The sequence below is a fragment of the Onychostoma macrolepis genome, chromosome 23, assembly GCF_012432095.1.
Source record: "Onychostoma macrolepis isolate SWU-2019 chromosome 23, ASM1243209v1, whole genome shotgun sequence".
Classification (NCBI taxonomy): Eukaryota; Metazoa; Chordata; class Actinopteri; order Cypriniformes; family Cyprinidae; genus Onychostoma; species Onychostoma macrolepis.
This window is the reverse complement of record NC_081177.1, coordinates 17,935,976-17,959,811: the sequence shown is the minus strand read 5'-3', so window position 1 is coordinate 17,959,811 and position 23,836 is coordinate 17,935,976. Positions and strand designations below refer to the sequence as shown.

The following is a 23,836-nucleotide window of genomic DNA, read 5'->3' as shown; positions in this document are numbered from 1 at the left end:
TTTATGAAAAGGCAAAATTGCTTTATATGATGTAGAGATTCAATTGAATTTTTATTCACATATAAACACTGATCTAGGCACACTGACCTCATCAAATATGGTAAACACAGAAGCTCAATCATACTTTCTTAACACATGAAAGCCAAACCTCATTGGTTCTCACGCATCAAGCAAGCATGTTTGAACATCCATTCACCGTAATTGATGTGCTTTATGTTCCTGCTCTATGTAAATCTGTTCATCATATAAAGCAATCGCGTCTCTCGATTCATATGGATTTACAATGTTTTTATGAACTGTCAATACTTTGGTGTATTCAGCTTGGAGGGACAGAAATCTCTCAGATTTCATTCAAATATATTCATTTGTCTTTTAGAAGATGAACAAAAGTCTTACGGGGTTTGGAACGACAGAACTTTAATTTTTGCGTGAACTTACCCTTTAAGAAAAATATCTTAAAAACACATCTTTTCATCAATAAAATAACAGATTCTTGTACTTTTTTCATTCTTTCTGAATTATTATTATTTTTTTAACTTTCCAATCGGCAAAGAAGTAGTAATAAGCCTATTTAATATTTGATGGCACTTTTTACTTTCTGCTCTCTCGTCAATAGGATGAAGTTCATAAGACATTGCTTAATGGCACTGATGGTGGGAATTTGATTATTTTGGGGCAAAAATTAGCAAATCAAAATTGTAATATGTTTTACACTTCTAATCTGCTACCAAACTATGGTCTACCAGTCGGTTAGGGAAATATTTTAAGCCTTATTCACTACTGAAGACTCGAATGCTTTAAGCTACGCAAGCTCAATTTCATGCATCACTGTGTTCCAAAATGTTTTAGATTGCAATGGACTCTATGCACCATCGCGTCCACATTTAGCCTCACTGATTACTGGAACTTTTGGTGCAGCACAGAGTTTGGAAACTGTAAGAAAATTAAGCACAAAATTAAATCCCGAGGAAGGGTCAAAATCAACATATTTCTTATTTTAATGAATTTGTAATGAATATATTTTTCCAATTATGCCAAGCCATAAAATATTTCATTGGGTAGAAATTGTGAACAAAATATATTTCTATATGGGGCCTTTGATTATTGTTGTGGACAATGGGGCAGCCTAATCATAACACAACTATGCATTGCATTCTCAGTGTGGCCACAAGGGACGCTATAATGTGTTCTATTGTCCACTTTCTCCTTCAGATCAACTTCTCTCATGGCAAAGCAGCCGTTTGTAGAAAATCGAATATGTTTATATCTACATGTACAGAAACCTGAAAAATTACATCCAGTTTAAAGAGATATATTTAAAGGTAACTCTATCGCCCCCTTGAGATTTCCTAGTGCTATAGTAATTTTTAAGCATGCATGGTGTACAATGGTTTTTAGTGTGTGGGCTAAACATTTGGGTCAGTGTTTGCATACATTCAAAGAGTATATTTGTGGCCTTAAAGCGGGGTGAGGCACTCATTACACAACAGCAGGATGCAGTACTAAAACCACCGGACAAAAACTGCACGGTAGGCATTCACCCCTCACTGACATCCTGCAGGAAAGAAAAGTCGCACATGAGATCTCTGTAGTATCTCAGATGTTTCTCATAGACACAAGTAAGATTAAATGAAGAGCAAATGAAAACATTTGCTTAGTAATCTCACATCTATCTCAGAAGAGTTCTAAACAACATCAAAATAAATAAAATTAAAAAAGTCAAAATAACGGCCAAGTCAGAGATTTCAGATTGAAGACCAAGACCAAATTATTTTAACTATGTACATTAATTTTAGCAGTTCTACTTCTACTATATGACAACATTTTGCATTTCTCCTAAGGAATCTGAGACAAATCTAATACTTTTCTAATATTTTTACATTTAGAGTAATTTTGCTGTCATCTAACACTCACTTAAAAATAATCTTCTAATCTTAACCCTAATAATTTCATAACACTGTAAAATGTAATCTTTAGCAAATCTCAAAATGAATATACATTTTTCATAGTGTACACAATGATGTGATGCCAAAATTTACTTACTATTGAAAAATTATGAAATTTAGTGTATTATTTGAATGTATACCAAAAAAGGCTACATAAAAAGGTAATAATAATAATACTATTGATTGTAACATGAAAATAATTATGAGCTTATTTCGGCAAAACAAAAGAACCATAAGCAACAGCTTTATCATAAATCTATAAATACTCATAATCAGTACAACTCAATTTGAGTTTTATGGAGTTTATGTGTTTCTCATGACTGAGCATTATCTCTGCCGCTATCTAAATTCTCATCTGCAGTCATCATGGCGTATAAAACATCACAGCAACACATTCAATTACAAGTCAGAAGAGGATGGATGGATACGCCAAGAATTGTGATCACTGCAGGGACCTTTCGAGTCACTGACTCTAGTGAGTGAGTCTCTCCAACTCTGTTTACCCAGTAACCCCTCTCTCTACACCCACCTCACCACCGACAGTGCCGTCGCCTAGCAACCCAACACGACGCGTGCACTCAGAGTGGGAAGTTGGCCGAGTGAGACAGAGAAAGAGGTGGTGGACAAGTAGTGTGAAGAGGTGAGGGAGAAATAAAGAGAAAGAAGGAAAGAAAGGGAAATATTTGGGGTTTAAAGGCGTCTTAAAGGATTAGTTCACTCCTGTATTAAAATTTCCTGATAATTTACTCACCCCCATGTCATCCAAAATGTTTATGTCACTCTTTCTTCAGTCGAAAAAAATTAAGGTTTTTGAGGAAAACATTCCAGGATAGTAGACTTCAATGGTGGCCAACGGGTTAAACTGCAGTTTCAATGCAGGGCTCTACACAATCCCAGCCGAGGAATAAGGGTCTTATCTACCAAAACACTTACTAAATAAAAAAAAAAGAATAAATAAATAAATAAAAAAATTACGTCTTGCACTAGCTCTGTGATGTGCGTCTATGACTTCATGCATTACGTAATCATGTTGGAAAGGTCACGTGTGGTTAGTTCTTTGTCTATGTATTTCGGTTCAAAAAGGTAGGGTAGGGAGAAAAACTCATTTTCTCCTCCAATTTCAAAATCGTCAGACATTGTAGTAAAAGGCGTTTGATTTTCTTTCTTTTCTTTTGATTTACTTCCGCCAACGTCACGCATGACCTTTCCAACATTATTACGTAATGCGTTAAGTCGAGCTAGTGCAAGACGAGAAATTGTGTTTAAAAAAGTATTGTTTTGCTACATAAGACTCTTATTCCTCAGCTGGGAAACTGCAATTTTGACCTTCAACCTATTGGCTCCCACTGAAGTCCACTATATGGAGAAAAATCCTGTAATGTTTTCCTCAAAAACCTTAATTTCCTTTCGAGTGAAGAAAAACAGACATGAACAACATCTTGAAATGGGGATGAGTAAATTATCAGGAAATTTTAATTCTGGAGTGAACTAATCCTTTCAGCTCAAAAGCAGCTCAAAGAGAAACATGGTACATCTGATGAGGAATAATGTGCTACACTCCTAAAAATAAAGATTCTTTATTGGCATCTATGGTTCCATGAAGAATCTTTAACATTCCATGGAACCTTTCCATTGCACAAAAGGTTGTTCTTTACACTAAGAAAAAAAGGTTCTTTAAAGAACTGTTCACTGAAAAGTTCTTTATGGACCCAAAATTGGTTGCTGTGAAACCCCCCTTTTGGAACCTTATTTTTAAGAGTGCAGGAACTAAATGAGATATATGAGATGACATTGTCAAGAAATCACGACAGAAAAGCAAAACATTTCTCTCACCATCACTGGTGGAAGACTTGAGTCTCTGGCATAGGCCCTCTACATCTCCAAAGCTGTCCTGAATTTTCTGCAAGGCCTCGGGTCCTCTCATCTCCATAAGGGTCCGGAGCTCCTCCAACGTCACCCCAAAGTCTCCAGCATGGTTGGCTTCTGCATCTCCTCCGCCCCGCTTGGGGTAAAACTCCACTGCACTATTTGCCATCTCACCCATGGTTGCCGTGGTGGACATCTTGAGTCTTAGGGTGTTGGGTCTATATAACTTCTTCTCGTCCAGGAGGTTTCAGCAACACGAGGTCAGTATCAGTGATAATTCTTGGTGCAAGTTTTTTGGTTTCGAATTTGTTCCTCCACTCCTCACCCTCCCCGGTAGTTCCTCCTGTTCTTCTAACTCTCCATCAGAGGAGGAAATCGGGACAACGACGGCCGGACACTTCTAGTGTATTTGGAGATATCCTGTCCTCTCCACTCAACCCCCTCGCTCCGAGGGTCAACAGAACGAGGGATCAGGCCGCTTCCAATCCATCAGGACACAGAGAATGAGAGCGAAGAGGGGGCGCAAAACCGAGCGGGATATTGTGTAGATCTGATGCGTTAAGATTCAAAGGGTGCGGGACGATGGGATTGGTGAGGAAGCCTGCAGAGACACACAGACAGAATAACACATTACAGTCTTCAAAGTGCTCGTGTGGGCAGCAACTCAGAGTACAGTGGGCATTCCTTAAGAGATGGAGCGAGCATGCAGTCAGACCGCTCCGAGCTAATGCTTTCAAACGTATCAGCATATTTTCACCTTAATTCAAAGGTCTTTTGTGTTTTAATTGAGTCACACACTTTCCTTACTCTCATTAATGAGGTATTAAGACAGGTCTTGGCGATATTAATTATGCTAAACAGACAGGTCAGTCCATTTCGAGCGCAACACGATTAAAATCCCTGGACAGGTATAAAGTATGAGGAATGTGTGCTCTCACAGATGGTGATGCATATAACATATACTGTATCTCTAGCGATCCAGACCACTGCATTGGCCCATAGTTGCCATGGAAACCTACAGATGCCTCTGACTCCCACAAAGCTCCTTCGGCCTCGCTATACCCGACACACACACACACACATACACTTGGTTCTTATTCACACTTGCTCACAAACACAAACACCTCTACACTAGCACAGAGTTTCCTCTCTATCGCTATCATTTTGGCCCTAATGCCATCATCATCTTTCTTCGTCTTTCTTTTTTTTCTCCTTCCATCTCCCAGCATGCCTTTGTATATGTCCCTATGTTCTCTTAGATGACAGTCTCAGCCTCAGACGGCACGCCCACAGACCACCCACGGCCCGTTCACTGTGGGTCTGATGCATACAGCACACAAAACTGGAAAGAACTTTCACAATCTGGCAAGGTTTAATATGATTGGCTGACTCTATGCAAAATCTAGGAGTAAAGTCACAGGGTTTACAGTTTATCTGGAAACAAAGTTTTTAATAAATAAAAATATATTTAAAATGCAAAAATGTATTTAATAATTCAATAAAAAATATATAAATGAATACATTTTTACATGCTTGTTGTCATTATTGTGGTATAATTTAGCTCAGAAAAACCTGCCCTGAATGACAAAATAGTTACATGCAGTTTACAGGGTTTTTCATCAGTCTGGAGAAAAATTGGCCAGGTCAGTGTAATCATATCAAGTCATCATAAATAATAAATCATATTAAATTATATATACTGTATATATATATATACATACAGTGCTGGGTAGTAAGTGATTACATGTAATCTGGATTACGTAATCAGATTCCAAAAATGTAGTACTTATAATTAGCGTATATTACATTTTAAAAAGCTCATAATCAGATTAGTTACTTTTTTATGAATTACATTATTACATATTATTCACACAATGGCAGTAAATTATTCATAATTTGTTGATTCTCCCTAATTCTTATTTTTTTCCCCTCTTTTAAATTTTCCTTCCTAAAAATGTTACTGCGAGTCATGCCATTCAGAAAGAAATATTTCAAGGAATATATTTTCTTTCTCTTTGCTTTTTTACATCAGTATGTTTAATGGTCCCTTTAAAACAAGTTTAATAAAAAAGTAATCTAAAAGGTAGTCAGAAAACATTACCTAAAATAGCAATCTATATGTGCGTGTGCACACACACACACACACACACAAATTTAATATATAATTTAATGATGACACTGTAAAAGCAAATGAACTTGTGGTTGGTCAGTTCATTTGCTTTTTTTGGTCATGTCAGTCAGATGATCTTCCTGTGTAAGTTATTTGTTCTTGTGCAGAAGAAGCTGCGATTGGGACCAGGCTGTATGCCGTTTAGTCAAAGTCTGGCTATGCAAGACTGCTTATATGGTGATGAGTCTGGGGTATGCAGCGTGCTATGTGAGTATGTGTGTAGGCAGATAGAGCCGGTAATGTGCTGGAGTGACATAGAGGGTGTCATCATTCTCATGCTGACTCACTAACCCCAGCCTTCCTTTCCCCCTCCTTTCTTCTTCTCTGGTGCACTGCATATATGCACAACAGGAAGGTTCTGCACAGTCAAGAGATAATCAGGAGTCATGTGCAGACCCAGACAGAATCAGAATTTTTCACCTGGTCTGCATTAGTTTTGGCGGAGGAATTGATTTAAACATAGTAAAATGTGTTAACGGAGCTGAGCATACTATGTTTTATTTGTAGCCGAAAGCAAATTATCCAAAAATATTTATCATATATGAACATACAGCAAACTGAGAACGTGCTAGTTCCATGTACCCGAACAGGATAGCAAAAAGTCTTGTCTTAATTGCAGCTTATTCTGGCCAAGAACTGCCTACTAAGATGGAAAAACACAGTCTGAGCACAGTGCAATGTGACCAACCACAGTTCAATATTTATGTGTTTAGAGCCAGGGGTCATCTGAAAAAGATATACAAAATACTTTTACAGACAACAGGAGGAAGTCTGTCCATCAAAAATTAATAATCATTGTTAAATTGAAAGAAGTCTCTTATGCTCACCAAGGCTACATTTATTTGATCAAAAATACAGTTAAAAGAAGAAAAGAAAAACACATCAATATTATTACAATTTAAAATAACTGTTTTATATTTTATTTAGTGCTGTCAAACGATTAATCACATCCAAAATAAAAAAACGTAATATATGTGTGCGTACTGTATATATTTTTTATGTATATATATATATATATATATATATATACATAGAAATAAATAAATAAACACACACACATGCATATATATTTAAGAAAAATATGTTATGTTTATATATTAAATATATATATAAAAGTTAAATTAATATAAATATATACATGAAAATACATGTATATATCTCCAAATATGTACTGTATGTGTGTGTATTTATATATACATAATAAATATACACAGTACACACATATGCAAACAAAAAATTATTTTGGATGCGATTAATCGTTTGACAGCACTAATTTTAATATATATTAAAATGTAATTTATTACAGTGATTTAAAAAAAAAAACCATTTTTATTATTATCAATGACAAAAACAGTTGTGCTGTTTAATATTTTAGCAGAAAATGTGATACATTTGAAAGTTCAAAAGAACAGCATTTATTTGAAATAGGAATCTTTTGTAACTTTTTATAAATATCTTTACTGTCATGTTTGATCAATTTAATACATCGTTGCTCAAAAATAGTATTTATTTTTTTCTTTAGTTTTTTCTAGAGTTTTTTTAGTTTTTTTTGGTTTTTGCCTGGTCAGATTTTTATTTATTTATTTATTTAGTGGAAGATATGTGCTCAAGCACATTTGCATCTTTTGGGGCCACATGCTGGCATCAGACACATTCACTTGCAGGTCTATGCAGCCCCAGATTTCCCTCACCAAGAGACAGCTTAACCATGCAGTTATGTTCAGTGAGCAGGAGGCAGATGGTCTGGAGATTATGCTGAATATTCATATTGATCCGTGTTTTCCCAAACCTTTCAGCAAGTGTGCTCTAGTGCCATTCGGTAAGACACTGTTGATAGTATATTGAGCTTTCCCAGGTCTGCCTTGCCCAGACCGGCGCTGACTACCGCGACCCAACCCAATCTGCTAAAGTTAAAAGGGAGAGACAGAGGGGCCAGTATTACATAAATTGTTCAGCGCCTTATGTAATGTGTCTAAGTAACCAACAGAGACGTACTCACTCCCACACCCACTCAAGGGCGCACACACACACACACACACACACCCCTAAAGCTAGAAGAAACTCTAACCCATATTCAAACATTAAATAAGGGCCACACCAGTCTATCACACCAGGAGCCAGTGATCTGGCACTGTGAAACAATGCAGGAGACTACTTTGTTAACCGGCAACATTCAAAATCAAGATGTCTGCAGCACAAAATAAATAAATAAATAAAAAGCAAGCAAGGGTGGATGAGTCAGTGTGCTGCTCGCTTCACTCTTATTACAGAGACAGGCCACTGACAGAGTTTGAATGCACACCCCAACCACTGAGCGAAGTAGTTTAGCCGCACTTCCGTCCACTCGCATTCAGACGTCAGCTGAAATGACTTGTTTAACAAGGCATGACAGTTTCCATGGGAAAAAAAGACACATATTCCCTCAACACCTACCAAATAAAAACAAATATGAACACCAGTTGTATGAGACTATTGTGACCGAGGCAGATTAAAATAGGCCTCAAGGAAAGAAGCTTTTAGAGTATAAATAAACTAAATCTGAACAGACATGAGATGCCTTAAAGGATAAATTCACCCAAAAAAATGAAAATTCTGTCATCATTTACTCACGCTCATGTTGTTCCAAACTCGAATGACTCACAAAAGGAGATATTTAGCATATTGCGTAAGTTGCTCTTTTCCAAACAATGAAAGTGGAGACAGTTTTGGTCCCTATACAGTTTTAATGTATGGAAAAGTGCAGCTTGCACAATCAGCTAAATATCTCCTTTTGTGTGCTATGCAAGAAAATCTTAGAAGTTTGGAATAATCTGATGGTGAGTAACTGATATCAGAATTTTATTTTTTTGGTGCGCTGTGACTTTTTGTTCTTCTGTGGAACACACACAAAAAAATATTTAGCATGCTCTTTTCCATACAATGAAAGTGAATGGGGACCAAAACTGTCTCTAGTCCACATCCAGTTTTACTGCAAAAGAGCGATTTGGAATGAAAGAAAATCTTACATGTTTGGAACGGCATGATGGTGAGCAACTGATGTCAGAGTTTTCTGTTTTTTTTTTGCACTGTGACTCTTTGTTCTTCGGGGGAACATAAAAGGAGAAATTTAACATGTTGTGCAAACTGTTCCTTTCCATACAATGAAAGTGAATGAGGACCAAAACTGTCTCTTGTCCCTATTCAGCTGGCTTCAAATTACTTTTTTTTTTTTTTAAATGACAGTGGCCATACTGGGATGTTTTAGCTGCACTTTACTATAGTATATCTTTTTTTTTTTTTTTTTTTTTACAGGCTATGGTCCCAATCCAGTTTAACTGTATGAAAAAGAGCAGCTTGGACAGTCTGCTAAATATCTCTTTAGCAGACTTACGGGTAACTAACTGTTTCCAGAACTTTCAATTTTTGGTGGACTGTCACTTTAACAAATGACATCCATGACACTAATTTACTGTCAGTGAGTTTCTTTAATCAGAAAAAAAAAAAATGTCCTTCTGTTCAGCTTCTAATAATGGAACAAAGAGAAATTATATAGAGGGAATAAAAAAGGAAAGATAAAAATCATTCCAGGCCTATGCTGCTTTGATGTAAGCGGACAGACAACGCTTGAGTTATTTCTGCAGAATGACAAATTCAGCTACACTTTACAGGACTCATCTAATTGTCAGCCAGTAGTTTTGTTTTTTTTTGTTGTTTTTTTTAAGAGCAGAAAATAAACTCTCCTTCCCAATGAGCTCCCTGTTTATGTAGTGTCTCAGTGACAAGGGTAAATACAGCACAGAGGCCTGCAGGCCTGCTGCTGACAGGGCTTTACTAACGGGATCAAACACAGTGGCGGTAATGAAGGTGCTGTCATACTGAGGGAGAGAAAAAGGTGATTTTGCCACAAAGTGACGGAGTGGGACTTAGCAGACACACTCCCTCTGGAATATGCTATAAGCTAATAATTAAGAAAAGGCAGCAACTCACTGGGAGAAAAAGCCTGGGTCACAATGACTCTGAACACTGGTGAATGTTGTATAATATACTTTTTTTTTTTTACTGTCATTCATCCACATACTTGTTTGACATGACACTTACAGAGCTGGAGCTGCAACTGCTGGGATTTGAAATTAGCTTGCTAAGCTCATTGGTGATTTCTGAACTTTTTAATGTGCATTCCCCGACAACAAAACCTGCTTGAATTACCTTATTTATGATTATGTCTCCCTTATCATCTCTTGTGGGCACAAAACCACTCAGCGCATGCGACTGTAAGTGAACATTATACCTTCTCTCTTTATAAGTTCATAGGATTCCAACCCCCTCCACACGCACTCCATTATCCTCAATCTTATTCTCTTTGTCCATCTGTTCTTTGCTCTTCCATTTTTACCTCCTCCCATCCACCTTCACTGCAGTGGCCTGTATTCGTTACACTGGTTTCAGGCTTTCAAAGCGAGACATGGACTGCATTGGCGTAAGAGCCTGTAGGGAGTAACATAAGCTGCTCTGCTTCGATTCTAAATACCTGCTCATGGCCCAGACATTTGTGCGAAGTTGACCGAATGCACAAGGATGGGATGATTCTTGTTCTATTTATGTGTTGCAAACAGGCTAGAGACATTTTTATCTCAAGGAGATGAAATCTAACCATGAACCGCCATCCCATGGGTCATTCGTTTTCACCATGTCCTGGTCTATGCACGTTATCTAACCCAGCATCAGCGCTGCCATTCATGTGTCAAGACGTATCCGCAACTCCACATGCTCTGCAGAAAGCATCATTATCATATACATGTCCATAGAGTGCATATGTATATTAATATTCAATCCTTGTCCATTGGATGTCACAGCTGGCTTTCTGTTTTTTTGGTTAAAATTCCACATATATATATATATATGTATGTATGTGTGCGTGTATATATATATATATATATATATATGTGTGTGTGTATATGTATATGTGTATGTGTATGTGTATGTGTATGTGTATGTGTATGTGTATGTGTATGTGTATATGTATATGTATATATGTATTTGTGTATGTGTATGTTATTTATCATTTTAATAAATATTATATATAATATTTATTAAAATGATAAATAACTAAAATTATAAATTAAATATTTTTTACATAAGTTTTTATCCATATAAGACTGAGTGTGGCTGCAGCTTTGTCCAGAAATCTTCTAGGTCAACTTCCTTATTGCTGCAACACCAGCATTCAAACTGGGGCAACCCGGACAGAGAACTGGAGCACCAACAACTCTTTCCTCTTTCTGTAAAGTTTCCAAGCAGTTTTTCTATAAGACAAGTGCAATGCTAAAATATATAAAGTTATTTACAGTGAGGGAATCAAAAACAGTCAAGCAGCAGCCTTAATGGGCAACACCAATGCATGAACTGAAATTGTAATGCTCAATAAGAAAATCTATAGCCATGCATATAAATAAGGGCATACGTTTTTCTTAAATATTTTTAACTCATTGATTTATGCATTAAAATTATACATAATATTCCCACATTTGTCCGTTTGAAATTAGTGTACAAATCTAATACTTACCCCTAAACTGTAAATTAATGTCAAGTATTAAAAAATACCACATACCACACTGATAGGGTGAGTTGTGAAACTTAAATATAGGCATATTTAATTTAATAAATGTATTAGTCCAGGAAAAGTACATTGGAATATATATATATATATATATATATTCATGCCTGACTTATATTATAAAGTATATGAATTTAGGTATTACGTTTTCCATGTAAGCTTGTGTAATGTTACACATAAAATAAAGCATAAGAATTTGCCATTGAACATTTAGTATCATGATTGCCAATCAAGTAAGCCAGGCGTAAAATTACCCAAAAACATCTTTGTCCTGTAAATTCTTCATATTCTTACACTCAGTCTGTTGTCACCTCAGGAGGATCGTGTCAGGAGATTGATTTCACCCCTGTAGGTCATTTGTAATTGGTTAAACTGATGATGTTACAATTCACTGGCAGGCACAATTTACAACACTGCTTGGCCCCCTCCTAAATTGAGCAGACAAACACACAAACACAAAGAAGCCTGGTATATTGATTAGCCTGAGAATCAACTGCTGCTCTTCAACCATCAATTTGTTTAAAAAGAACCAAAAACAGTTCTTATTGATCAGGCAGTAGTGACTAGTAAATGTTTGAAACGTCTCTTTAGTCTCCACATACAGCACAGTGTAACAGTCTCAATCTCTCTGAAATTATGTAAACCCCCAGAACTGGGATCCTGCTTTGACGGTCATACGTAAATGGCCAATCAGAGTCGAGTATAGATTTACGGACTCATACGCGGTCACCAAGCTGTCTGAGGCATGCGAGACTACAACCACCCCTCCTCTCCTTGTCCCACACCCAGCACACTCGCACACCTTGCAGCAGGAAGGAGAAGAAAAAAAAAGTCCGCACGGTTGCCAAGGAAAATGAAAGCAGAGCACCTTGAGCAACTCAGACGGTGAAGTTCCCACACCGCGCTCCATCAGTCAGGTGTGTTTCCCATCGCGCTGTTTTCCACAATAAAATGACCTTTACTGGTCACCTTCAGAGGGCGAGCGGTCCTCACGCAAAAAAACAAGTGTGACAGCTCTAATAGTTACAAACCAAACGCGATTCCTTCGAGTCTCGTGAGCGGCTCGTGGTGTTAATTGAATTAATAGCGCGAAGATGCTGCTTGTGAGAGGATGGTGCGCCACTCGCATCCGGAACAAGCGCAATGCCCCTCCGCAAGGTGACCAGTGTGGGTACCAATGCGAGATACACACGCTCACAGACATGTCACACAAAAGAAACGCAACTATAAGCTAAATGTGTGTGGGTTTTATTCATTTTGTAACAAAATGAGAGTACATGACACATTTTCTGTGCAGGAAAATGTCAGAACATCCAGGGAAGTCATACGGTCCAACACAATCCAAAGGACAAGCGATGGTGAATAGTCAACAAAACACCTCATAGATGAGAAAACGTGAACAATTAGACAACTAATAGATCATTAAGGCTTCAATGCAGTAGTTTTACATGCTTAACAGTTATATATGACAAAGAGATCTGCATTTGAAAAACATATGCAGGGACAATTTAACAGTATGACAGAGAGAACTGCCAACTGTTACCATGGCAAACACATCCTGATTGGTGTAAATATCTGATACTCACCAGGCCATGCTCCAAGGACATTGCCGTGGTTTGTTGGGAAAAGGGAATAGCTATCCTGGAGAATCACAAGAGGGCTTGATTCACTCAGTAGCTGTTATCATGTCGTCCTTTATCTCCCAGGTGTTTAGCAGTGTGTTTACTACGGATGGAGATGATGGATCCTAAAATAGTGCAGTTGTTGCCTGGTTAGATGGAGGTTCCGCAGAGGAAAAAATTAGAGATGGAGACATCGTTTGGAGATGACTGTCCCGACCAGTGAATCAAAAAGGCAAAGGTATTTAGTTTGTTTTTTACGCTGCTTCTTGAACGTGTAAATCAAAGAGGTGGTGAAGCGTGGTGATGCGGTATTTGGATTTTATATGCGATGTGTGATGAGAGCCCCCTCGCTGAGCTGCGCGCTGAGGACCGTGGACGCAGCATCCGCGCGGGCTGCTATGCGCGCGGATGGAGAGGACGGAAAGGAGGAGGAGGGGGGACTCTCTCTCTCTCTATCCCCACCCTCAAATCCCTCCTACTCTGCTCTGTTACAGTGCGATCACGTCAGCTCACACAACATGCCACATGCGCCGAGCTCAAACCTCCGAGTTAATGCAAGAAGAGGGCGGATAGGTGCTTTGGGTCATTTCACGACACAGGTGCCATTTAACCTATATATATATATATATACATACATATATATATTTTTAAGTACCTTTTAAGTAATTTATTAAAAAAATATATATATTCTATGAGACAACGAATGTCTTGAGTGCTAAGAAGCTACTTTGTCATCTCAAGCTAAATTATGTAAATTAATGTAAAAATTACATATGCAAACACAAGGTTGATTGTAGCAGGGTTGAGTAGTGCTCAAGGTCAAGAAACTGAAAGGTGTTTATTTTTTACTGTAGGCTACGTATTTCCAAAAATATACTTTTTTTGTGCAATAAACTGTTAAAAAAATAATAGTTAACAGGGTTCACTAACTTAATACATAAACAAATACAAAGTGGTAAAAAAAAGAAGAAAAAGCAGAAACACGTCCGTTAACAAAGAAAATATATAAAAGCACATATAGGGTATATATAATATATACCCTATAGATAGTTAGATACAACCAAACTATATATAGGGTATATATTTATAAATTTAAGGCCTGGTTTCACAGACAGGGCTTAGACTAAGCCAGGATTAGGCCATAGTTCAATTAGGACATTTAAGTCATTTTTATAAAAGTGCTTTAGAAAAAAACATTATTAGTGTGCATCTTGAGACAAAACAAAGGCACTGATATATTTTAAGATCAGAAAGATTTTAAGTTTCTTTCAGTTGAAAGAAATGTTTAATTAGTAAAATGTGTGTGTGAATTTTTCCATATATATTTTCCTTTTATTGCACAGAAAGATAGAATGATAGATAGATTTGTTTTCAATACATAAATTCAGATGCCCCATCACACCCACGCAGGTGTAATCTTCTAGCTGTCTCCAAGCATACAGGGCTCAAATCTAATAGCCCTAATGCAGGAGGCCTCTCAGAGCAGTGAGAAAAAGCTTTTATGTGCTGACGAGTGCTCAAGTGGGCCTCTCCTGAAGCCTTCATATGCAAACACACATACACACAGGCACTAAATGCTCTTCAGCAGATGTTCACATTAACTCGAAAGCACAGAGGGAAATACCAAGAACTGGATGACAGTTTTTGGTAGTTTGCAACTAGTTGTCAACAATATACTCCCAAGATTAAGTTTGACATGTCTTAACCAACAATCCATGATTCACTGTCCTCTCAATCGACATGAGAAAAAATGCATGCATTGGTTGATTTTGCATGCTTCCAATTGCACTCTTCAACACCACATTTTTCTTCCCTATTTGTGCACACGAGACTGCTCACACTGAAATATTTGTGAGGCACGTCCGGGAAAGTAAAGAGAAAGTTTCAGATGAGGAGTTGTATCTATAATTCAGAGGTGAGTGTTTAGGAGATGGCTGTCCCTCTGGGAGCTGCCGTGCATTAGCCCTGCAGGTAGTGCATCCCAGCCTTGGAGCCCAACCCAACAGATGGAGTCTCGCTGTCAGTCAAAACGCAATCCGCCCAATCGCGTGTTACATCTCGCCACTTTACTGAGGAACTCTATCCAAAAGCTACCCGAGTGAAACCGTTCCATGTCTGTGAACTCCAACCCACATCTCCAGGATTCAAAATGAATGTTGTTGCATCTAAAGGCTCTCTATTCTGGGATGGAGATTAGATTTGAACCATTCACCATTTTACAGCTATTTCAGCAGAGTGGTTGAACAGAAAACAATTTAAGACTAGTATTAAAGAGATAAAAATTGCCATTTTCTCACCCTCATGTTGTTCCAAACATATGCTTTTCTTTCTTCAGTGGAACACAAATACATACAATGTTCATACAATGAACAAAAAGAACAAAACTAGACCCCACTGACCTTCACTGAATGGACAAAAACAACATTGAATCACTTTTAAAATATCTTCTTTTCCACAGACGAGTCAGTCATACAAGTTTGAGATAATATGGGGCTAAGCAATTGATGACAAATTTTCAATTTTGGGTTAACTATCTCTTTAATGGTCCCTTGGCTAATCATCTCATTTCTACTGCAATTTTTACCTGTAACTACACTTGTTTCTAATCCCCTTGCACTTCTTTCTGTTTCTCATTATGCTGTAAATACAGAGAGATACATTACAACACTTTCATTTAGCTTTTCTTAAGCACTCTCTGAATTGAACATCAATAGTTTGCCTCTCTGAGAGTTGATTGATTTGGCTGCACTCCCAACTCTAGCAGGAGTTTTGATGTCAAGAAGAGAAAAAGAGCTGTATCTTTGGTCTCCAACAGATATTGTTGTACTTCCAAAATGGGAGCAAGTCAGGGAATATTCTAAGGGGGGAATGGGTTGTTTGCAGGTTGGATGGTGTACTGAAGAAACTGAACAATTTGAGGCATGACGCAAAACTATTGTTCTGGCTCAAGGATGCTGTGATTTGCAGGCTGAATGGCTCGTTCACCAAAAAATAAGAATTGTCATCATTTATTCACCCCTCATGCTGCTAAAAACCTGTATGACTCAATTTCTTCAGCTAAACACAAAAGCGGATATTATGAAGTACTGTTTTTGTCCATACAAAGAAAGCCAATGGGGTTCAAAACAACATTGTACTAAATTGACTTTGTGTGGACATAAACCAAGCAGACTTTTTTCTCCTTCAAAATATGTTCTTTCTTGTTCCATATAAAAAGCAAACTTGAAATATTAAAAAAGTATATGTAGAAAATAAAATTAACCTAGATAAATAAATTATCAAATTGTTAGCGCCTTGTGCTGAATGCATTAGGTAATGTTAATGCATTTAACCATATAATAAAAGTGATACCAAAATAGTGGTTAATACAAACAAAATTGGACTCATTTTGACATTCACTAAATGGATAAAAAAAAAAAAACCTCTTTCAAAATAAATAAATAAATTTCATATTCCACACAAGCAAGTCATACAGGTTTGGAACGACATGAGGATAAGTAAATTATGACAATTTTCATTTTGTGGTGAAATATTCCTTTAAGAAACTACATTTTAAATCTTGTTTAGTTTTTATTTCCAATAGGTTTTTTTTTTTTTTGCAAATCAGTTTTGAGTTTATTTAAAAAAGCTCCAGAATTATGAAGAAAAAAAAACAACATACTTCATCCAGTACCATTACAGGAAAATGGAAAAGAGGAATGTTGATAGAGTAACCTTGAATAGGAAAAAAGAGTTTGGAGTAATCTGTAATGTGAGGCAGTGAGGAGAAAGACAGGAAAGTGAAATAGATTAAAGACTGAGATGAGAACCATGAGAGAAAAGCACAGAGCCAAGAATGCAACAAAGAGGCTTGCTTTTACACAGGACAGAATCTTGGAATGGGGGACACAGATTGAAAGTAAAGAACCAAAAGAGAGATGGCAAAGAGAGTAAGGTTAGAGTCACAATCAATCCCATCCTTCCTATTCCCAGCACTCTATCCCATAGTGAGGGCCATGCTGATGTTTTATTGATGGAAGAGAATCCGGCTGCACATGTACCCTCTCCATAATTCATGATGCCCAGCATTAGGGCCTGCCTGCTGAGAGATGTGTGTGTGTGTGTGTGTACGTAACTGTGTGCGTGTGACAAGAGAGAGAGAGAGAAGCAGGAATGTTCAGATATTTTTCCAATATAATCCATAAAACTGCTTACCACAAAGGAAATTCATCCATCTGCATCGATGGATGAATAAACGATAGAGTGAATGGTAAAATAGTAAATACAGACAGTAAGTTTTTTCTTAATGCATTATGTATCATGAACTAAAAAAAAAAAACAATTTTTACAGCATTAATTAATTTAGGTTAAATGTTAAAACTCTTGTTATTGTTTGTTCAATATGCTATTATATAATATTCTATTATACATTAAAAAATATGTTAGTTGATGTACTAGAAATTAACATTAATCAATATGAATAAATGCAATAAAATCGTTAGTGCATGACACAAAATGTTAACAAATTTAACCATATAATAAATTTGATTAAAGTTATGCAAACAAATAGCCACAGTTGTAATATCCTAAGAATGATTAAATACACTATTTCTAAATCATATTGATTTTAAATCCTTCAAGATCTAGATGACTGAAATCTGATGCCAAAGAAAACTCTTAAAACAGCAGCTGCATTCACCGGTCAACACAATTCAGTAAGCTACAGGGGAAACAGCTGGTTAACATGTTAGCAATGACTGATTTGGTAAATAATGACTAAATTAGTACATTTCCCCAACTGCAATTATTTGATGTGCTGAGCTTGACAGGTGTGCTATAATGGAGTCTCACATTTGTATGTTTCAAAGGCTCCCTCCACAATAGCAGTTGCCATAGTAACTTATTAAGATCCACTCTAGAGCGATGTCCTGACCTAACTAGATCCAGAAATTTCAAGTAGAACATCATAGATGGAGAAAAAAAAAAAACTACAAAGAAAGACTATTTACAGGTTCTGTTTCAAAAATCATTAGTGCAAAAAAATGTTTATTCGTAATTACATTTTTAAATATAGACTTAGATTGAACCTGTCAGTTCATGTTCATCTTTTGCAGAGAATATGAAAATTTTACATCAGTGAAGTGTTGTTTTTGAAGTTTGAAAGAAAAGTCTGGTGTCTAATAAAACTGTGGTGCTTTGCTTTACAGCATACAGTAATACTGCTTTAAGGAGTTACATAAAGAAGCCTACCGGGACAAGTTCTGTAGGGAGAGGAGGAGAGTAATTAAATTAGAAAATATAAAAGAAATGGCTCAGATCTAGCGTTTACCTCGGAATTTAGCTCTGGGGACAGGATGGCTCTTCTTTTGTTCATTCTTCCTTCAACCAGCTATTCCATCTCTTTTGTAATTTCTCTCCCCCTCTTTAGGGGGAAAAATAGCACAAGGTAGGAGAAGAAAGTAGGTCGGTGGCTGGGAAATGATTGATGTGGTGTGGCTAAAGTCTGGTTTTCATAGCGCCGCTTACAAAGCCTGCTCCTGTATCTAAATTCCTCTCATCGTTCTTGATGAGCCTTTCTAAACCTTCATGTTCTGTAATGTAATTAACAAGTAGAGCTCATTAGGTTACATGACAACATCAGGAGAACGAGGGTTCAATGCATGCGTTAAGATGATTGTCAGATACAGATACGGCTGAAGGTGTTGGTTTCCACGTCAGTGTTTTAGTAGCCGCTTCATTCTTTGTCTCTCAGGTACACTTGGCCTCCATGTCATAGAGCTGCAGTAATTCACTCATGATGGTCTCAATCTGAGCCTTGGTGATGTCTGCACAAACAACCTGCAGGGAAACAAGCAAAACATCAATAAAGATCTCAGAGTTCGTCCATCTGCACGCTATAACAGAGATGAGATTACAACTAAATATTAGTTCTGAGGCAACTAATAATAGAGTCTAGTTTCTTGTAGATGTGCACTTTTCGCAGTCTAAAGAAAACAACTGCTTCTTATTTCAATTTCCTCTAAGAGGACTTGCTGTGGATACATCTTTACCTGAAATAACCATTTAGAAAGTCACTGTAAACAGGAAAACCAACAAAGGCGAAAGAAAGATGAGGAAAAATGGTACATACACTGAACTAGATTTATAAATATTTGTTATTTCATGAAAGTACCAAAAGCCTAAATTCTGCTAGTTTCAGCCTCAGATGGCATGCCCATATGATACAGAAATTTTGAAAGTGTGCTGATTATTATGTTTAATAATAACCAATCCTTAATTATACAGTAATGACCAGTAGTGATGTCTGGACTCTGGAGAGGATATTTCACATATTTGCCCTCAATGACCCTACAAGATCAAAATATATTGCGAAGAAGAAGAAAAAAATTAACTAACTTGGTTAAGATACTGAACTGACAAAATCATTTGGAAAGCAAACTACAGCTTATCATGACATATAGGTTTTAGTTTTTTATGTTACAAAAATGCAAAGAAAAACAAAAAGCTGTCAGGAAATAAAGCATTGAATAAAGCATAGGCAAAACAAGAAAAGTACAACCAATTGCAGACACAGCCTCAAAATTATTTGAATAGATTTTCCACACCATTATTTTGCCATATGTCAGATACACCCACTCTAAAAACCACATAAAACAAAACAAAACAAAACTGAGGTTGGTCCCTTTACATGTGAGTTAGATGGTCTCTTCTAGCCTAAAAAAGCTTCAACAAATGACTAGAAAAATGAATCATAGTCTTAAGGCTAAATATGTCAGAATATGTCAGACTAAGTCTATTGAATTCTACTGATGACACTTGACAGAACTATAGGAAACTAAAGCTAAGCAAGTGGTTTTAAGAGACTTTGAAATGTATGAAATGATTTGATTCTTTTTAAATATTACTTTAGGATGTCACCAAGGGAACACAACTTGTGTGAAAGACAATGTTATTTCTCTCAGACCAGGCAGCAGCCATTAGGTGCCCTTATTGCCATGGGAACTATTTCCCGCACTCTAAAGGTTACTGCAATCGTGGCTCTATTGATGCTTGATCTGGCTCTGGCACCGGTAAGACTCAAACTAGTCAACGTTCAGTCTCGGTGACTCAATGCAAACACAGCATGACCCAAATGCTTCCTGGACATTTTATGTTTTTCTCCACATGAAACTGTAAAAAAAAAAAAAACTCCTACCTGCCACCACTCCAGTTCTCCTCTGGGGAGCTGCACTCCATATGTCTGGAGAGCAAGATAGAGGGAGGTGAGGGCAAGGTGTTGAGGCTTATGGCGGACACAAACAGAGCCATGGTAACTGTCTTTTAATACAGCCAGGGCCGTCTCTGCGATGGGGGTTCGAGACCAGGCGTGGCGATTCAAAAGACTCCTCACAGACAGCAGGTAGTGCAGCACGTACTAGGACACAGCAAAATGAAATTTGTTAGATGGAGCAAAATGCAATTAAACTTCGGACAGCATTAGTTAGAGAAGGTACAAAGATGAGAGTAAGTTTACAATATATAATTGATGAAATTGTTATCAATCGAGAATGAAAATAATCGATTCATTGAGTCTTGACGCTGTGCATAAAGAACCTCTGCCAGTGACGTCACTTTAAAGCAGTATTACAGCACTTACATACTAGAGTTTTAACTATAATTAATATACTATAATTAATATTTTGCATTACCATTTATTTTTATACTTCAGTTTTTATTTAAAGTTGTAGTTATTTTGCTGTGCTTTAGTCATTTTATTAGTTTTGGGTATGTATAAACATAAAGTGACAAATATGAGATACCCAAAATTCCCTCTGTAAAAACATTTGACTAATATGTCAAAAAAATTAAACAAGAATTTTGAAACTGACATCATCCAGTGATTAGATTTTTGTACTAGACATTTATGCAAATTAGCGCATATTTCATTAAATAATGACTCATTTGAATATATAAACCTAACATTTTAGAAAACTTGTAATACAAAAAATGTTTGCAATTATCAATGTAATCAATCAGCTGGGTAAGTAAGGTGATAACTATTAGTTTTTTTTTTTTTTTTTTACGCTATTCACCTGCAGTGTCTCACCTTAAAAGATTCATATCATCAAACAAATTTTAATATTACACAAAGATAATGCAAGTAAATACAAAATGCCGTTTTTAAATGATGATTTCATTTATTAAGGGAAAAAAAGCTGTCCAAACCTACCTGGCCCTACGTGAAAAATTAATTGCTCCCTCCTGTTAAATCATGAAAGAACTGTGATTAACCACATTATTTTAGAACATCACACCAACAGTCAAACATGGTGGTGGTAGTGTGATGGTCTGGGGCTGCTTTGCAGCTTCAGGACCTGGACGACTTGCCATAATTGATGGAACCATGAATTCTGCACTCTATCAGAAAATCCTGAAGGAGAATGTCCGGCTGTCAATTTGTGACCTCAAGCTCAAGTGCACTTGGGTTATGCAGCAGGACAATGATCCCAAACACAGCAGCAAGTCCACCTCTGAATGGCTCAAGAAAAACAAAATGAAGGTTTTGGAGTGGCCAAATCAAAGTCTGGACTTAAATCCGATTGAGATGCTGTGGCATGACCTTAAAACAGTCCTATCATGCTCAAACCCTCCATTAAAACAATTCTGCAAAGAAGAGTGGGCCAAAATTCCTCCACAGCGACGTGAAAGACTCATTGCAAATGCTTGATTGCAGTTGTTGCTGCAAAGGGTGGCACAACCAGTTATTAGATTTAGGGGGCAATTGCTTTTTCACGTAGGGCCAGGCAGGTTTGGACAGCTTTTTTCTCTTAATAAATGAAATCATCATTTCAAAACTGCATTTTGTATTTACTCAGGTTATCTTTGTGTAATATTAAAATTTGTTTGATCTGAATCTTTTAAGTGTGACATATGCAAAAAAAAAAAAAAACCTTTTCACGGCACTATAAACTTTTTTGCAAACCGTACATGCAAAACATTCACTGCCAGCCATTAATGGAATAGTTCACCCAAAAATGATAATTCTGTTATCAGTTACTCTGCCATTGTTGTTCAAAACCTGTACAGTTTTTCTTTTCTGTGGACAACAGATACACTGACAGACAAACGTTTATGAACAGTAAGATTTTTTATGTTTTTTTAAAGATTTCTCTTCTGCACACCAAACCTACATTTATTTGATCCAAAATACAGCAAAAGCAGTAACATTGTGATTTCTTTTACTATTTAAAATAACTGCTTTCTATTTGAATACATTTTAAAATGTAATTTATTCCTGTGATTTCAAAGCAGAATTTTCAGCATCATTACTCCATAATGTTACAAGAGCTTTTTATTTCAGATAAATACTGATCTTTGTTTTAAATATTGACGATGATGATGATGATAATAATGTTATTTGAACAGCAAATCAGCATATTAGAATGATTTCTGAAGGATCATGTGACATTACTGGAGTAATGATCCTGAAAGTTTAGCTTTGATCACAGGAATGAAATACATTTTAAAATATATTCAAATATAAAGCAGTTATTTTAAATAGTAAAAATATTTCACAATGTTACTGCTTTTGCTGTATTTTGGATTAAATAAATGCAGGTTTGGTGGGCAGAAGAGAATTCTTTAAAAACATTAAAAATCTTACTGTTCAAAAACTTGACTGGTAGTGTATAATACTTATTTTAAAAGCTTGAGAACAAAGTAATCATTGCATGCATTACCTTATGTGGATGCTCAAAGGACACTTGGAAGTTAAGCTGTCGAAGGATAAGGAGCTCACATTGTACTATACTGTCCCTCAACTCCCAAAACTTCCCATCCAATTCCATCGGTTCACTCTCTGGATGAAAATACCTGGATCCAAGAAAAAGTGAGGAAATGACCTACTATACATAGACTCTGAGAACTGAACTGCTACTTCATAATATCCTCTCTCATACCTGTGACAGACATTGATGATATCTCTTGTCCTGAGATGCTGCTCTTCTACTTTGCCTGCGAGGTAGATGGCAGACATGGCCACTAGGTAAGGTTCATAGACCAGTAGACTGGCAGACTGGAAGAACCTGTGATACAGCACACATGCTGTAGCCATGGGCACAGATCTCATGCCTAACTTCACTCCTACAGACGCGGAAAACATGGGAAACATCACAAATCGCACAGCAATTCATCCTTGGATAACGAGAATGAACTAACGAGCAGCTGCAGTACATCCTTAAGTTACAATTTCGACAGTTACAGAGATTAAAACACATCTCAGAAAAACTGCAAATACCAGTCTCGATGATAAACCGACAGACTCTGAAGTGTGTTTTGAGTCTTCCACATCTTGAGCACTTCTTCTGCCTCTCGCCTCATTGACGGATCCAGATGTTGACGCCTGTGTGCTCATTTTACGGCTTGCAGCAAAATGGTTACAGTTTCAAAGCCTGTTATTAAATATATACTTATTGTTCGCATACATTTTTGTACAACAAACTTAACAACACCCCCATTTGTATAAGTCGGTTGTCCAAATACAACGCTGTGCAAAGAGCTTGTGACTTTCCTTCAGCGGCTCGTTTAGCGTGCAACGTAGAGCTCAATGATCTCTAGCGCCCCTCACGTACGGGAAGATTCAACTGAGCGCCGCCGAAGGAAAGAGAAATAATTATTTTTT

The 23,836-nt window shown here is 36.9% G+C and overlaps 2 protein-coding genes across 10 annotated transcripts in view; both read right to left on the bottom strand.

Moving 5' to 3' along the window:
- Window positions 1-13,301, bottom strand: part of atp2b3b (ATPase plasma membrane Ca2+ transporting 3b) — a 55,707-nt gene extending 42,406 nt beyond the window's left edge. For all 9 annotated transcript variants that reach the window (XM_058763364.1, XM_058763372.1, XM_058763365.1 and 6 more), the window contains exons 1-2: window positions 13,162-13,301; window positions 3,780-4,413 (exon numbers count right to left, since the gene is read on the bottom strand). In XM_058763364.1, coding sequence (XP_058619347.1) covers window positions 3,780-4,008 — 229 coding nt within the window. In that variant the 5' untranslated portion in view covers window positions 4,009-4,413; window positions 13,162-13,301. The remainder of the gene's footprint in view (window positions 1-3,779; window positions 4,414-13,161) is intronic.
- Window positions 13,302-16,796: 3,495 nt separating this feature from the next.
- Window positions 16,797-23,731, bottom strand: ccnq (cyclin Q). The gene is given in 6 exon segments (XM_058763396.1): window positions 16,797-19,014; window positions 20,372-20,590; window positions 22,896-23,028; window positions 23,115-23,298; window positions 23,453-23,497; window positions 23,500-23,731. Coding segments are annotated over 6 exon segments (741 nt in total). The 5' UTR covers window positions 23,570-23,731; the 3' UTR covers window positions 16,797-18,924.
- Between the last annotated feature and the right edge of the window lie 105 nt (window positions 23,732-23,836).